At 35.2% G+C, this 17,769-nt stretch overlaps 1 protein-coding gene across 1 annotated transcript in view; it reads right to left on the bottom strand.

Annotated features, from left to right (window-relative positions):
* LOC148943541 (transforming growth factor-beta receptor-associated protein 1-like) overlaps positions 1-17,769 on the bottom strand; it is a 29,299-nt gene that overhangs the window by 9,016 nt on the left and 2,514 nt on the right. The window contains exons 3-4 of the mRNA XM_089101163.1: positions 12,694-12,778; positions 4,441-4,629 (exon numbers count right to left, since the gene is read on the bottom strand). Of these exons, the coding sequence (XP_088957289.1) occupies positions 4,441-4,629; positions 12,694-12,778 (274 nt within the window). The remainder of the gene's footprint in view (positions 1-4,440; positions 4,630-12,693; positions 12,779-17,769) is intronic.

Here is a 17,769-nt window from a genome sequence, read left to right as displayed (position 1 = left end):
ATTGGAGGGCAACTAACGCCCCTCTCACGCCCACCTTTTCCCCAAATACATCCAATCAAAATTTTGAGACAGCCATTTTATTAAACGTAGTTTTAAGTTATGAAAATTAGGTCTCTGAGGGTGACAACTCCCCCACAACGCCCAAGGAAAGATTTTAAATATCAGGATTATCTGAGTCCTTCTCATTATTTTTTATGAAAAAAATGCTTGCATAGACATAAGATGTATCTCGTTTGGCTGACAATGGACAGCTTTTGGTTACTTTTTAAGATTCACACGAGATTGGAGGGGGACTAGCCCCCCCCTCTCCTCCACGCCCGAAAGGCACCAGAAAAAAATTTTGAGATAGACATTTTTTTAAAATAATTTAAATTTCTGATAACAAAAAACTCCGGTGTCGACACAGCCCACCAGGGCCCGGGGGCAGGCGTTGTAAGTTATGCCCTGGGGCATAACTTATTAAAGGGGGTTTTCAACTTATGGGAAGGGGTTTTGTATGGGAAGAACACATAGGAAATCTATTATAATTATCCAATTATAAGGTTAAAATACATACTCTGAGATAGATGTAAAATTGCTTTGGCACACAAAATCCTATTAAGGTCAATTCCAAACAGTCGTGATCCCTTTGTGTCAGCAAGTGAAATGGTCTAAGCCCCCTTATTGGAGCTATTTTTTCAATCTATTCATTGTTGTCAATCGCTGTCCACAAGGTATGCAAGCTGTCTATTGTTCATATATAAGGTTTTTATCAAAGAGGTAATCGTATAGACTTTGAAAAAAGCCTCTTTCGATTTCAATTGAAAGTTCTAAATCCGTTTTTTAAAGTCAAGAATAATCGGACAGTAAGCACCCTCCCCCATGCCATAAAAATTTGAAACTTTTTGCGATCAAAAACGAACAAAAATTAATTAAAAAAAACTGTCCGAAAAATAAGTTTTTCAAAGAAAAGTAAAGGCCATTTTAAACTTAAACTCAGGAGATACAAATACCTTTTAAAATTCAAACTCAAAACGACCAGAAATTACTATTAAAGAATAAATGAAACCCAAAACGAACATAAATTAAACAATCAATCATAGCAAAAAACATACAAAAAGTAATAATATAAATGAATAAATAGATCTTAAAGCGAGTAATGTTTAGATTGAATATGAAAATCAACTTTAAAACGAAAAAAGATATTTTCATATTAAAGTAGGGATGAAACTTAAAACGAACATACATTAAATAACAATCAATGCGAACAAAAATACAATATATATTAATATAAATGAATAAATAAATCTTAAAACGAATGAAACTTAAATTGAATATGTAAATCAAGTTTGAATCGAATAAAAATAACTACAAACAAGAGTTTGGGTATCGCCTCACTGCAGAAGCCTAGAACCTACTGCGTCATTGGCGCATTACTGAAAACGAATTATATTACAAATGTTTCCTTTTGTACTTATTATTGAAAATAAATATTAAAATTACAGTAAAATTTTGAACTGATGAGCTCTTAGCAATTAATATCATTATGCATCAAATATTCAGTTTAACTTATTGTTTCTTTTCAAGATTAGTCAAGACAAATATAGTTTCACTACAAACAAAATTTGGATACCGCCCCCTTCTTTAACTGTAAAAACCTAAAGCCTTCTGCGTCATTGGTGCTTCACTGAAAACGAATTACTCGTATATTACAAATTTATTATTTTCCAGTTCTTAAAGAATTGAAAACGAAAATAAAATTACAGTGAAAAAAAAAATCTTGAACTCATGGATCTCTCAACAATTAATATCATTATATATCATTATATATCTTATATATTCAATTTGATTTTGTATATACTTTCCAAGACTGTTCAAGACTCATATAGTTTTGCCATTTTTTTTAACTCTGCAATTTTTTGTAACTAATCGTCTTGGCTTGTTATGAAAAGATTTTATGGCTTCAAGGCATTTCTTTTTAAGCAGGAAACTGCACTTCAAACTATGTGGAAGATGCATTATCTTGCATGAAACTCCAAAATATAATCAAATGTCAAGTTTAGGAGCGTTCCACCACTCGCAAGCTAGTGCCATTGATATTTTTGAATCCGCGTGGTCAATTTAGGGGGTGGAGGGTAGGCTAATTCTCGTAGCAGCCCCATTCCGTCGTGGTACGATTCACACTTTTAACACCTGGCGCGCTGACTATCATATAATCTACCAAGCATACAACTATCCCAAATCAGAATCAATAAATAAATGAAACCCAAAACGAACAAATATTAAAATAAATATTAGAGTCAAACTCAAAACGAGCATAAATTAGTATGAGTAGGGCTCAAAACCCCTATGCTTTCTAAAAGCCAGAATATAATTTGTACTCTACTGAAAAAAAATTCAAATGAGTTTACTGAAAAAAAGTGTGCATTGTCAATTTAATATACATATGCTGATATTTATTCCCTAAAATCTTAATTAATGAAAGAATTGTTTTCAATAAAGCGCCAATGACGCAGTAGGTTTTAGGCTTCTGCAGTGAAGCGATACCCAAACTCTTGTTTCTAGTTATTTTTATTCGATTCAAACTTGATTTGCATATTCAATTTAAGTTTCACTCGTTTTAAGATTTATTTATTCATTTACATTAATATATATTGTGTGTTTGTTCGTATTGATTGTTATTCAATTTCTGTTCGTTTCAAGTTTCATTTATAATTTAATAGCAAAATATTTGTTTTCGTTTTAAGCTTGATTTTAATATTTAATCTAAACATTACTTGCTTTAAGATCTATTTATTAATTTTTATTATTAATACTTGTATGTTTTTCGTTATGATTGTTAATTTAACTTCTGTTTGTTTTGAGTTTCATTTATTCTTTAATAGTAATTTCTGTTCGTTCTTAGTTTGCATTTTAAATGGTATTTTTATATATTTAGCTTAAGTTTAAAATGGCCTTTACTTTTCTTTGAAAAACTTATTTTTCGGACAGTTTTTTTTAATTAATCACAGACAGAAACGACAAATAACAGTAGATGGTAGAACTTTCGAAACCATGGACTGATTAAAACTTGCAATGTTATCTTACTGAGCCTAGTCAGAACTATGAAGATATTTGTCACATTTTAAAGCCATACACAGTAAATAAACCACTAATAATTCAGGAACTACGTCATTGTGCTTTATTATTACTATATTACTATCATTACATTGAGCTTTATTATCGCAGCCGTACGTACTTGACACGCGGAGGGCTTAGATAGATTTGATTCTCTAATTATACATTAGCATAATGATCGCGTTATTCGTTAATTTTAAGTCATGAGGTGTCAAATCAACAATTTCAATTGAAATAAGAAATCCTGGCGTGAATTCAATTCCTTCTTTCTGTTAATGCATCAAAGACTCGTCCATTTTTTAGGATTTGTCTTCTCTCGGGACTTATTATGATTCCCATTGGTTGCTTCTCTTCTAGCCGCAGATACTGTTTACGATTCAACGTAATTACCCCTGTCGATTATCTTCTAACCGTAGATTTCTTTGTCTAGTATTTTCATTTGGGATTCGTTGTGATGCTAGTTGTCGCAGGTCTTCTAGCCGCCGATCTCATTGCGCTTCATTTTCCCATGCCTTTTGCTTTAGCTGTTCGGATTCATTCAAAATCATGTGTAATTTCGCATGATGTAATAGATACAAAAAAATTCTTTCCCAGCTTTTCCTTAGTCGTTATATTTTTGCTTTAATTGCGTTTTTATATAATACAGTAACATATAGGAATGTTCCAATGCCCATGTCCTCTGATATATCTAATTAAACATAGGCATAATTATCATTTTGTTCTTTAGTTTCAAGTCATAGGGTGGGAAATCAGCAATTTCAATTGAATTAAGAAATTCTGGCGTATATTCAATTCCTCCTTCTTTTTTATCCTTTACATACGCTAAAATAACAAGTTCCCTATTCTATTGTACTATCTGAAATATCTAAATTACGCAATAGCATAATTATCGTGTTATTCTTTAGTTTTAAGTCACATTTTCGTTTGCAATTCAATTTGATCTGTTGGTGTTTCTTTTTCCATGCCTTTTTCTTTAGCTGTTAACAGTCATTTGTCATCTTGTGTAATTTTACATGTGCCATAGATACTAAAAAAACAATTCCTCCTTCCTGTTTATACTTCAGAGACTCACAGACGTTGAACTAACACCTTCCTTCATTCCATTGTAATTTTGCTTTGTCCTCTAACCACATATTTCATTGTCAGAATTTCCGTTTGCAATTCAATGTAATTTTAGCTGTTATGGTAACTATAGTTCTGCTTATGAGCTTTATGAAAAAAAATTATATCAGAGCAAAAAATAGTTGCGTAGGCTAATATACAAAATTACAAGTGTGAATATCGATCCATCGATGGATCCAGATGTCACCCAGAACTACTACAACGAAATTTCACAAAACTCACCTCCAACTCAAATGGGTCATTGCTTTTAGGATTTTCATTCAAACAAAACAAGCTAACACCTTTGAGTCTCGATTGATTCGACGAGACAGTCTGCAAAGTGTTTGAATTGAGAACTAACAAAGTTAGATCACATAGCACCAAACACCTTTCTAACGCTGATGACACGATTAGGTTCTCAATTGGCTTTTTCTGCAAAAAGAAGAAGAAATTAATCACTCCTAGAAATTCATCTACGGCTGAATGTATTTAGACAGAGTAAAAAGTCGAAGCACAAATGGGGATTGAGTCGTCAAACCGAGTAACTTAAAACTCTGTAAAATCAACAACAGAGAATAATAGCCATTGTTAAATATAATCTACAGATTACGCTAAAAAATTTACGTAAGTTTCCCAATAAGAAATACTATCACAGATAATCCTCTAGCTTTGCCTATTGTAAAGAGCAACAAAGATTCAATGTATTCTTACTGTTTTTTTTCCTCAGAGCCACTTCATTTGGAAGAAGTGATCGTATGAACTACTTAGCGGAGTCATTTGATTGGAAATTGATAATCCTAGTGCTCTTTTAACAGTCAAAAGTGATCAGAGGGCAACTGGCAGCTCTCCCACGGTCTTTTTCCTTCCAAAGACACACACAAAAAAATAGCTATTCTATTCAAAATAATCCGAAGGTCAAAAACCTATGCCTACGGAGTTGAAATAACCCCCCACAAACCTGAGACAAGGCCTGTAAGCTATGTAAGTTGCCCATTGATAATATACGGTATAAAGTTTGTATTGGGAAGAGGGGGCGCGTTTAATAATGGTTCTCCAAACAAGGCCAGGGTATAAAGGTGAAACTTTGAGGAAATGATGATATGGAATGTCGAAAACAATCAAAACACACTATGTGTATGCTGGTTGTCAAAAGGGAGCATCAGCGAAATTTAACGAGCGCAGGAAGGTGTTAAGTTGAAACTTTCAGGGCGTGTTAAGGGGGATGTTGGAGGATGATCAGAGAGTAGCAAGACCCCTTTGCCCTTTTCAAATGCTCCTCCCCTTCAACACTGATGGGATTACTGAAAAAAATCATTTTGTTGAAAATAGTCAAAAGGTCTAATATCAATTTCTCCGGGAATACCATACCCCCCCACAGCACGGGGTAAGGACTGTAAATTATGCAGTTGGCACTTTGTTAAATGAAGGATTTATCACTAGAGAAATGGGGAATGGTCGATTCTGTGTCTGTCTGTAAAGGCTCTGTCTGTATTAAGGTGACACTTCGGGAAAAGTTAAACTAAGAGGGTTCTGAGGGAAAACAGCCCCCTTTCCATGCCCTTTTTAGCTACCTTCCCCCGATTGACATTCGATCAAAATTTTGAAATAGCCACCTTGTTCAAGATAGTCTAACGGTCAAATAAACTTTGCCCACTGTTAACATATAAGGTTGTTTATTGGGAAAAGGGGGTACTTTTGATCCTGGATCTCCAAAAAGGATTAGTGTATTAAGTAAAGCTTTAAGGACATTCTGAGAGGGATGTTGAACAAAACCAGAATACACTATGCGCATGCTGGTTGTCAAATGGGCGTGTCAGCAATATCTAGTAAAGAATGAGGGTATTAAGTTAGAACTTTCAGGGTGCATTGAGGGGGACGTTGAAGACTGATCAGAGGCATCCAGCCTCCTCCTCTTGGCTTTCTTAAATGGCCGACCCCCTCGACAATGATTAAAATTTTGAAAAAGCAATTTTATTCAAAGTAGTTAAAAGGTCTAATAAAAATGTCTAATGCCTCCGGGAATGTCATGCACCCCACAGCCCCGGGACAAGGTTCGTAAATTATGTAATTTGCCAATTGTTTAAACACAGGATTTATCATAGGTAGTGCATTAGTGCTGCCTAAGTAAAGAGCGACATGGGCACAAAGAGTTATTTTTTTCGGACCAAGGTTCTTCGTCTAGAAGTAGATGTCGTAGAAAATTCAAGAGGAGCTCAATCGATTCAAAACTGAAAGTTCTGGTGCCCTTTTTACAGTCAAAAGTGATTGGAGGGCAACCAGTCCCCCACCCCCTAAGCTCTTCATTTCCCAAAACACATCATATCCAAATTTTGAGATAGCTATTGTGTTCAGCATAGTTGATAGGTCCAGTAATTATGTCCCTGGGTATGCCCCCCAGCTCTCAGGGCAAGGGCGATAAGTTATGCTAGTTGCACATTATTAACATTTAAGGTGTTTATGGAAGAGGTGGTTGTATAAACTTCGGAGGGGGCTGATAGGATTGGAAATCAGAAGTTCTAGAGCCCTTTTTAAGAGTCAAAAGCTATCAGAGGGAAAATAGCCCATCCCCGTCCTCTTTTCCCAAAATGCGTCCGATCGAAATTTTGAGACGGCCATTTTGTTCAAAATCGTACAAAGATCATGTAACAAGGCCTTCGGCTTTGACACTACCACCCTGAGCCTGGGGACAGGGGTTGTAAGTTATACCCCGAAGGATATAAGGTTTCTATGGAAGGGATATTCGTATAAACTTTGGAGGAGGCTCAGTTGATTGGAGATTGGAAGTTCTAGTTCCCTTTTAAGAGCCAAAAGTGGTCAGAGGGCAATTAGCACCTCCCCTCACGCCCTCTTTTCCCCAAATGCATCCAATCGAAATTTAAGATAGCCATTTTGTTCAAAATACTCCAAAGATCATATAACGATGCCTCCAGGGTTGACACTATCCCCCAGAGTTGGGGGGGGGAGGTTGTAACTTATGCCCCGGAGGCATATAAGGTTTTTATTGAAATTGAAAGTTCTATCTAGAGCCCTTTTTAAGAGTCAAAAGTGATTGGAAGACCAGCCACTCTCACTACGCCCATCATTACCCAAAACATAACCAATCCAAATTTTGAGACAGCTATTTTAAACAGCATAGTGAAAACGTCTAGTAATTATGTCTTTGGGGATGTCAACTTCCCTCTCACCTCCACAGCCTTCAGGACAAGGGCTGTAAGCTAGGAAACTCGTCCATTGTATACATATAGCATATGTTATAGAGAAAGATGGGCGTGTTTGACCTTTACTTTCCAAAAAGACGAAGGGTATTCAGGTGAGCCTTTCAGAAAATGTTGAGGCGAATGTTTAACTAAGTCAAAACACGCTATGTACATATGAGTTGTTAAAAAGGTGTAACTCAGGAATAATTGAGTATATTAATTTTGAACTTTCAGGAAATATAAGGAAGACGATCAATCGACCAAAAAAGCAATATTTGCATGCTACTACTTCTACAGTTACCACTACTACTACTGCTGCCACTACTACTACTACTACTGCTACTACGGCTTACCGTATTCAAGATAAATGTTCTGGGGCATGAAACAGACCAAAAAGGAACATGCACATGCCACTACTGCTATTGATACTGCTGCTATTACTGTTACCACAACTACTAATACAACACTATTACTGCTACTACAGATCCTATTACTACCGCTACTACTATGATACTAGTATTGTCAAGGCTAATTATATAAAGGTGAAAATTTGACAGAATATCGAGGGGGAATACTACTATGATATTTGTACCAGTAAGGCTAAGTGTATGAAAGTGAAAATCTGAGAGAATATAGAAGGGAAATTTAAACTAAATCAAAAGATACTACATACATGCAGATTGTCAAAAGGGCGTATCTCAGGAACAGATTTAGGTATTAAGTTGGAACTTTCAGATAATGCTTAAAGGGGAGGATCAATTGACCAAAAGGCAATACGTGCACAGTACTACTACTGCTACTACTCCAACTACTACTTCAATTGCAACTAAATGTATGTCTAAGACTATTAAGATGAAAATTTCAGGAAGTATATGGGTATACAGGTTATCAAAAGGGTATATTGGTAATATCATGGCAACGGCAAATTGCATTTATTTGAAACTTCCAGGACTGGAAGAGGGGGATGTTCAACTAAACGAAATGCAATATGTTCATGTCACTGCTGCTACTAGTACAAGTGCTAATACTGTTATTACTACTACTAGTACTACTAGTACTAATACTACTACTGTGACTACTATTACAACTATGCTTAAGTGTATCTAGGTGAAATTTTCAGGGAATATTGAGGGGGCAAGGTGAAGTGAATCGCAACACGCCGTCTGTATGCAGGTTGTCAAGAGGGCGTATCAGCCATATCTTGGGAACAATTTAGGGTGTGAAGTTGAAACTTACAGGGCTTGTTGTGGGGGATGTTGAACTAACCAAAAGACAATATTTGCATCCTAATATTACTGCTTCTACTCATTCTACTACTACTACCACTACTGCTACTAGTACAGCTACTACTATTGCTACTGCTACTACTGCTATTAAAGCTAAGGTTACTACTATTACTTCTACTGCTACTACTAATGTTGAACTAACTCAAAACGAACTATGAGCATGTAGATTGTCAAAACGATGATACTGCAATATCTTAAGAGCTGCTTACATTATTATGTTAGACCTTTCAGAGTAAGTTGTGGTGGATTTTGAACTAGCCAGAAGGAACTAGGTGGATACTATTAATACCAGTACTACAATTACTCTAATGGCACTAAGGGTTTTAACGCGAAACTTTTAGGGAACGTTTAGGGGGAGCTTCAATTAAATAAAAACTATACACATGCAGATTTTCAGAAGGGCATATAAGCAATATCGTAGGCAGAGCAGCGCTATCAAAGATAGCAATATTATTGAAACTTTTAAAGGAGTAAGTTCGATAAGAAATTTAAAGTTCTAACGCCCTTTCTAAGAGTCAACAGTGATTGGAGGGCAAGCAGCCCACATCCCAAACCCATTAATTTTCCAAATACTTCTGACCAAAATTTTAGATAACCATTTTGTTCAGCATAGTTTAACTAGATCCAGAGAATATAAGTGTATTCAAGTTGTCAAAAAGCATAGATACAATTTTTAAGGAATAGTATTAAGTATTATTTTTCAGGTCAACTTGAAGAAGTAAATTAAACAATTTACCTCTAAATTTAATGAAGCTCTTTACTTATCTTTGAAAAATATATTTTATGGAAAAAAGTATTTTAACTAATTTCTGTTCGTTTTTTATTGACATAATCTTTTTCGTGGAAATATAAAAGAATATTTTTAAATCTTTTCGTTTTTTTCTCTACAAGAATCCATAGTTTGGCTTGCTATTTATATGTTGGAGAAAATTTTTCACCAATTTTTAACCTCATACACCCTTTTGAAAATCTGGACACAAATAGTATTGTCTAATTTAGTTTTATGTTTAATAGTACTCAAAATGTATGAGTAGGGTTCTAAACCCCAAGCTTTCTAAAAGCCAGAATATAATTTGTACTTTACTGAAAAAAATATGCATCATCAGTTTAATATAGCCTACATATGCTGATATTTATTCCTTAAAATCTTAATTAATTTTTGATTTTTTAAAGTTATAAAAGTGAAAACATTTAAAAGAAATTTAACAGTAAGTGCAAATTATATTCTGGCTTTTAGAAAGCATGGGGTTTAGAGTCCTACTCATATTAATTTCTGCTCGTTTTTAGGTTTGACTCTATTATTTATTTTAATTTCTGTTTGTTTTGGGTTTCATTTATTTATTGATACTGATTTGTGGTAGTTGTATGCTTGTTAGATTATTTGACTCTATTTTTGTTAATTTTTGATTTAATGTAGTTCTTTACTTTTTTTTTGAGAAACTTATTTTGTGGAAAAAGTTTTTTTTAATTAATTTCTGTTCGTTTTATGTTGACATAGTCTTTTTCAGGGAAAAAGACTGAGCCTCTTCTAAAGTTAGACTCCTTCCATAAAAACCTTAAATACCCCTGGCATAACTTACAACCCTTGCCCTTAATCTCTGGGGTTTGTTTCAACTCAAAGAGCCTAGTTACATGATAATTAGACTATTTTGAGTACAATGGCTATCTCAAAATTTCTATTAGATGCATTTCGGGATAATACGGTGTGTGTGTGTGGGGGGGGGGGGTAGCTGCCCTCCGATCACTTTGACTCTTAAAAAGAGCACTAGAGCGTCTGAATAGAAATCCAATGAGCCCCCTCTGAAGTTTATATGACCACGCTTTCTATAAAAACCTTATATGTCCCCAGGCATAACTTACAATCCTTGTCCTGAGGACTGGGGGGAGTTTTTATCCTCAAAACATAATTTCCAGATAATTTCAGATACGCTGAATAAAAGGGCTGTCTCAAAATTTTGATTGCATGTGTTTGGGGAAATTGTGGGCGTGAGAGGGGGGTTAGTCGCCCTCCAATCACTTTCGGCTCTTCCAAAGGGCACTAGCCATTTCAATTTCCACTCGAATGGGACCTTTTTTAAGTTTTTACGACAACACTTTCTGTGAAAACCTTACATATACCCAGGGCATAACTTACAACCTACAGCAATTGCCCTGAGGGCTGTGGGGGGAGGGGGTTGTCATCCTCAAAGACCTAATTTCCAGAACTTTCAACTACGTTGAACAAAATGGCTATCTCAAAATTTTGATTGCATGTGTTTTGGGAAATGGTGAATGCGAGAGGGGGGTTAGTTGCCCTTCAATCACTTTCGACTATTAAAAAGGGCACTAGTCCTTGAAATTTCCAATTGAATGAGCCCTTTTTGAATTTTCTACGACAACGCTTTCAATAAAAACCTTATATGCTCCCGGGGCATAAATTACAACCCTTACCCTGAAGACTGTGGCGGGAGTGTACTCCTCAAAGACATATTTTCTAGATCTTCCAACTACGTTGAACAAAATGGCTATCTCAAAATTTTGATTGGATATGTTTGGTGAAATGGTGGGCGTGGAAGCACTTTCGACTATTAAAAAGGGCACAAGCACTTCAATTTCCAATCGAATGAGCCCTTTTCCAAGTTTCTGCGACAACTCCTCCGATAGGAAGTGCCTGGTTCTAAGACCAAAAAAAAAAAAAAAAAAAAAAAAAAAAATAATACGTTGTGCCAACATCGTTCTTTACTTAGGCAGCGCTATTGGGCTGCCTATGATAAATTCTGCGTGTAAACAGTGGGCAGATTTCATAATTTACAACTAGTTTGAACAAAATAGAAATTTAAATTTTCGATCAGTATTGAGTAGAGGGGGCACCTCAAAAGGGTTAGAGGAGGCTCCAACGAGCCCCTTCCCTTCGGAGGATTGGGGAGAGGTTTTCAACTAGGAGGCATAGTTACTTACCCTTTGGACTATTTTAAACACAACAGTTATCTCAAAATTTTGATCAGATACATTTAGGGAAAAATGGGCGTGGGTGGGCTGGTTACCCTCCAATCACTTTTGAGTCTTAAAGAGGGCACTAAAATGTTCAATTTCCAATGAAATAGCCCCCCCTCCAAAGTTTATATTACCACCTCTTCCATAAAAACCGCGTATGTTAGCAATCGGCAACTTGCACAGCTTCCAGCCCTTTCCTAGAAGGTTGTGGGAAGTTTTGTCTACGCCAGAGGTAACGTTGGACTATTTTGAACAAAATGGCTCTCTAAATTTTGATGGAATTCATTTGGGGTAAAAAACGCGTAGGGGGCTGGTTGTCCTTCAACCACTTTTTACTCTTAAGAAGGGCACAAGAGCTTCCGACATCCAATCGAATGATTTCCGTCCGAATTTTATACTACCACCCCTTCAATATGAAGTGCCTCTGGAAAAAAACAAAACAAATATAATACATTGAAGCCTTTTGACCCTTTATTTGTAGACAACGCTAGAGCGTTGCCTTCTGATAAATAACTTTAGTTTTTTGGTCGTGCATTGCTTTTATCTTTTTTTCCTTTTTTTCTCTCTCTCTTCAAAAGTGAGGCTACTTTAATCAGCTACAAACTTTTTAAGTTTGTAACTTTATAAGTTTAATAAAGTCTTATACTTTAATAAAATATTTTTATAAGTCTTTTTGCTCTCAAATCAAAGAACAGAAGATCCGATCTGTCAAAAGTAATAAATACCTTATTTTCGCTCTGCTGTAAAATTATGAAACTATGAGATACGCCAATTATTTTGGTCAACACGTAATGGACATTCTCTGAGCTTGACAAAATAGCACAACAGTAAAAACCATCTTTTATGGTTTTTTTTTTCAAGATGGACATCCTTCTGAGCTTGACAAAACCATGCCTTTATGCTCTTTCGAAAAAAAAAGGAGAAACACAAAAGTTTTATTATAAATTATTGTAAGTATTTCTGTAAACATATATTACACACTAGAAGAAATTTTTAAGAAGTTCTAAGAAGAAAAGCATAATAAATTAAAAGTTGGTTACCATGCCCAGCGTAACTGCAATCCTTTGTCTTGATGAGAAACGCAGCTTAGTATCTGTTGATTCATTCATATATTTAAGCACCCAGCTGGAAAAAGAAAATAGGACGCTAGGAAAAACTGAAATAAATCCTAAGATGCAAACTGACAATGGCATAAACATAAGTATAAGAATAGCATCATTTGACACCCCCCCCCCTATCAAACCCTATTTACGCAAAACAAATATCTGTAAACTGTAAGTGTTCGAAGAGTTTTAGTCTTAGTCATTTGTGTTCTTTGTTCTTATAGTTTGTTATGGTTCCTCGTTGAGTGTTCCTCTGATTTTGCACAGTTGACAACAAACTCGAGAAAAAGGCATCACAAAATATAGTTTGTATAATATAACCTACAATAAAAAGAAAAAAAACTTCCCACAAAAATAATAATAAGTAAATGTTTTATGAGGCAAGAGCATATTTTCTAAATCGTGCAAGCTTACAGGAAGCCCTAGACGGTCAATCATTTTGACCGAAAGTTTCCATCGATCCATTGACGTGTGCTTCAATTAATCTTCAATCGACCCTTCAATCAGCCCTTCAATCTCGACTATAGCTAATTTGATCAAACACACTGCTTTTGCTACTATACTGCAACACACTGCTTTTGATCAAAATTAAATAAAAAAACAAGTTTTTTTAAAACTGAAAGTAAAGAGCGACATTAAAACTTAAAACGAACAGAAATTATTCCGTATGTGAAAAGGGCTGTCCCCTCCTCAACGCCTCGCTCTTTACGCTAAAGTTTGGCTCTGTCTCACAACTATATTTTTTAAAACATTAAAAAAAAACTTTAGCCTAAAGAGCGAGGCGTTGAGGACGGGACAGCCCCTTTCATATACGGAATAATTTTTGTTCGTTTTAAGTTTTAATGTCGCTCCTTACTTTCAGTTTAAAAAACTTGTTTTTTTAATTTAATTTCTGATCGTTTTTTAGTTAATGCAGCTTTTATTTTAAAATGCAAAATTCCACATTTTTGCAGATAGGAGTTTGAAGCTTCTTTAATAATGTTCTTTGATAACCTGAATCTGATGGTGTGATTTTCGTTAAAGTTAATTAAAAAAATTTGCAATTAAAACAAAATTTTATTGTTTAAAAAAAATTGAGTTGCGAGAAAGTCAAGCTTTAGCGTAAAGAGTGATGCGTTGAGGAGAGGAAAGTCCCTTGCATATACAGAAAGTTTTCAGTTCTTTTTAAGTTTTAACGTCGTTCCTTACTTTCAATTAAAAAAAAAACTTGTTTTTTTTATTTCATTTGTGAACGTTTTTGAATTAATACAGGTTTCGATTTTGGCTCACCCTGCATGAATAATTAAAACGAAATTTGTATATTAATTTTACTTTTATTTGGTTAAATGGCTTTCTCGAAACTTGTTGAATTTTATTTACGAACGTTTTTATTAATAATAAATGTGCGTAACTTACGAATTAACTTACGTAATGAACTTCTATATTCATATATTTTTAATATGTATATTAGGGGGTTTGCCCCCTAGTCAATACCTCGCTGTTTACGCTAAAGTTCGAATTTTGTTCCAATTCCTTAAAAATGACCCCTTAATCGCAAAGGCCGTTAATTAGAATAAATAGCTCTTATGAAAGTACTAAAAAATCTTTGGCTTAAAGAGCGAGGTATTGACTAGAAGATGAACCCAATCATATAGCTAATATTTTTTTGTTCATTTTAAGTTTTGATGTTGCTCGTTACTTTCAGTTGAAAAACTTGTTTTTTATATTTAATTTCAGATTTTTTTAAAAATAATGATGGGAAATCCGGCGCCCCCTTCATAGCAATGTCCTTTCCCCCATGAAAACGTCCTTCATGAAAAGATCCTCCCATATAACTCCCGACCCACCCACCCCCCTACCAGAAAAATTTTTCCCTGAAAACGTCTGTATACTTCCCAATAACCAATACTATATGTTAACATTAGGTAAATTTCATAACTTTCAGCCCTCCCCCTGGGGATTTTGAGGGATTAAGTCATCGTAAAAGACATAGTTATAATATTTTCGACCATGCTGAACAAAATGACTCTCTCAAAATTTTGATCGGGTGACTTTGGGAAAAAATGACCGTGGGAGGCGGCCTAGTTGCCCTCAATTTTTTTTGGTTACTTAAAAAGGGCACTAGAACTTTTAATTTTCGTTCCAATGAGCCCTCCCACGGTATTATAGGACCACTGGGTCGATACGATCACCCCTGGGAAAAAAAAAAAAAAAACCAAAAAAAAATAAAATAAACACGCATCCGTGATCTTTCTTCTGGCAAAAAATGCAAAATTCCACATTTTTGTAGATAGGACCTTGGAACCTCTGCAGTAGGGTTCTCTGATACGCTGAATATGATGGTATGATTTTCATCAAGGCTCTATAATTTTAGGGGGTCTTTCGCCCTTTTTTCGAAAATCAGCCAAATTTTCTCAGGTGCAGAACTTTTGATGGGTAAGAATAAACTTGATTAAAGTTATACATTTTAAATCAGAATTAAAATTTGATTCTTTTGATGTATCTATTGGTATCAAAATTCCGTTTTTTAGAGTTTCGGTTACCATTGAGCCGGGTCGCTCCTTACTTACAGTTCGTTACCACGAACTGTTTGATGATTGAGTCATTCAAACTTTCTATCGATCACCGCCAACACTTGACTCAAGCGTCAAACAGGTTCCTAGACGGACAATCATGCGTAAGTCAATCGACTGAAGGAAGCTTTTGATCAAAATGATTGACCGTCTAGGACCTCTTTAAGGCTTGTGTTCCCTCTGAAAAATGCAATTTTGCTACAAGCCTATAGCTGTCAGTTGGATCGAAAGGACAGAATGCATATATTGTTGGATTCATTAGTCCCGTGTCAATGCATTCAACGAGCCCGGTTTATCTTAGAATTAAATTAATTAAAAAAAACTTTTTCCACAAAACAAGTTATTCAAAAAAAAAGTAAAGAACTCCGTTAAACCAAAAATGAACAAAAATAAAATAAAATAATCAACCAAGCATACAACTATCACAAATCAACCTCAAGAAATAAATGAAACCAGTAGAAAGGCCTCAATAGGTCCCACGATTCACCCCTGCTGCCACCTACAACTTTTTTGCACACCATATATGGGCATAGAGTCCCTAGGGGAAATGGATTTCTGGGAAATTGATTGCGTAATCAAAGTGTGTCAATGACCTAAATTTCCAAAGGTGTTGATGTTGGTGTTGTTGTAAGTGCACGCTCTCAGCGAATGTCAAGGTCAATGTTGTTGTTGTTGTAAGTGCACGCTCTCAGCGAATGTTATGAGTTTCCAGAAATAGAAAACAGCATTTGTTGTTGTTTTGAACATGTACATGCTCGAGGTAAATGTTATGATGTCAAGAAACAGCATTTGTTGTTGTTGTTGTTATTTCCGAGGCAAATGTTATGAGTTTCCAGGAAACAGTTACATCACGTGTTTCCTTCTCAGCCAATCAGCGAGTCGGATACATATCCTTTCTCAGGCAATCAGAGGGCTTGTTACATATGATTTCCCCGTTACATAACAATTCGCCCTTGAGATTTCGTATATAACAGACATGCAATGTGACTAAATTATCAGAAAGTATTGTGACACAATTGAAACAACAATGGATAAATTTGATGAATTAGAAGCATTGACAACCTCAATTTACCATGTAAGTTCCGTTTTTATTTTCAAAATAAAATTATTTTCCGTGGTCACCCTCCAGTATATTCAGGTAAATCCCCCCCCCTCAAACCTAACCACCTTGCAATCTTTATACTCGATGGAAAACGTAAAATATATTCTTTTTAATCTCAAAACCTAACCCCACCCCATTGTTTTACAATCAAATTCTCGCAAATGGAAATAATTTTCGTTTCGTTAAATTCCTGTTTTTTATTTTCCTTGGTCACCCTCCATTATATTCACGTAAATCCCCCTCCCCCCCCCTCAAACCTAACCACCTTGCAATCTTTATACTCGACGGAAAACGTAAATATATTCTTTTTACCCTCAAAACCTAACCCCACCCCATTGTTTTACAATCAAATTCTCGCAAATAGAATTAATTATCCTTTCGTTAAATTCCTGTTTTTTATTTTCAAATAAAATTATTTTCCTTGGTCACCCTCCAGTATATTCAGGTGGTCACCCCCCCCCCCATACAATACAAAAATCACCATACAATCCTTATACTCGATGGATAAACATAAAATATATTCTTTTGTACCCTTAAAACCTAACCCCCCCCCCTCACTGGTTTACAACAAACTTCTTGCAAATAGAAATAATTTTAGCCTTTCTCTATTGTGATTTAAAGTGTCTGCTGACTTATCTCAATTTTTAATGAAAATGCCATTTTGTTTTGACACAAGACTCCAGTGCGAGGCCTATAATTAGCTGGCACTCTTTTTCCGGTTTTGTTTACAAACGCGGTCAAGTCAATGGAAATCTTCTTCCGTCAAATTAAAACAGTTTCAGATAAAAAGAGATTGCAATAATTAAGCTAGGCCTACACAACATGTATGGAAGTAGAGAAACGAGTTATTTTCAAATTAAGGTTTAACAATATATTTAGGACATTATGTAAAAGGGGGGAGGGGGCAATGCCTCGCTTCTAACAGCTTCGTTGTAAAATGAAAACAAACTGTGCAAGGCTAGAAAGAAAAGTCCTTAGGAGTTGCAAGAAGCTTATATTATTTGTAAATTGAATAGCATTTTAACCTATGTTTGCAAAATTTAGGTCTATAGGCCGCTGAGTTAACGATCTTTTATCTAATTTAAAGCCTCCCTCTGATTCTTGAGCTTATAACATTTCGAAAGTTATGCTATGGGTTTCTACTGAAATGAGATAAATGCTTTTCTAGACAAAATTATGGTTAATAACTTTCTTTCTGTAAAAAAAAGGGGAAATTATTATGATACTAATTCTTTTCTCTTCTTTTTAAGGCAAATTATGAAGAATTTGCTGCCCCTCCAGCTGTAAAGAGAGCTATGGGTAAAGCAAATAGCGAAGAATGTACCCCACCTCCATCAAAGAAAGCGAGAGATGACGAGG

The sequence above is a fragment of the Artemia sp. Qi Xiang Cuo genome, chromosome 15 (genome assembly GCF_049724085.1).
Source record: "Artemia sp. Qi Xiang Cuo chromosome 15, ASM4972408v1, whole genome shotgun sequence".
Taxonomy (NCBI): Eukaryota; Metazoa; Arthropoda; class Branchiopoda; order Anostraca; family Artemiidae; genus Artemia; species Artemia sp. Qi Xiang Cuo.
Note: the sequence above shows the minus strand (reverse complement) of the source record. Positions and strands in the feature narration are given on the sequence as shown.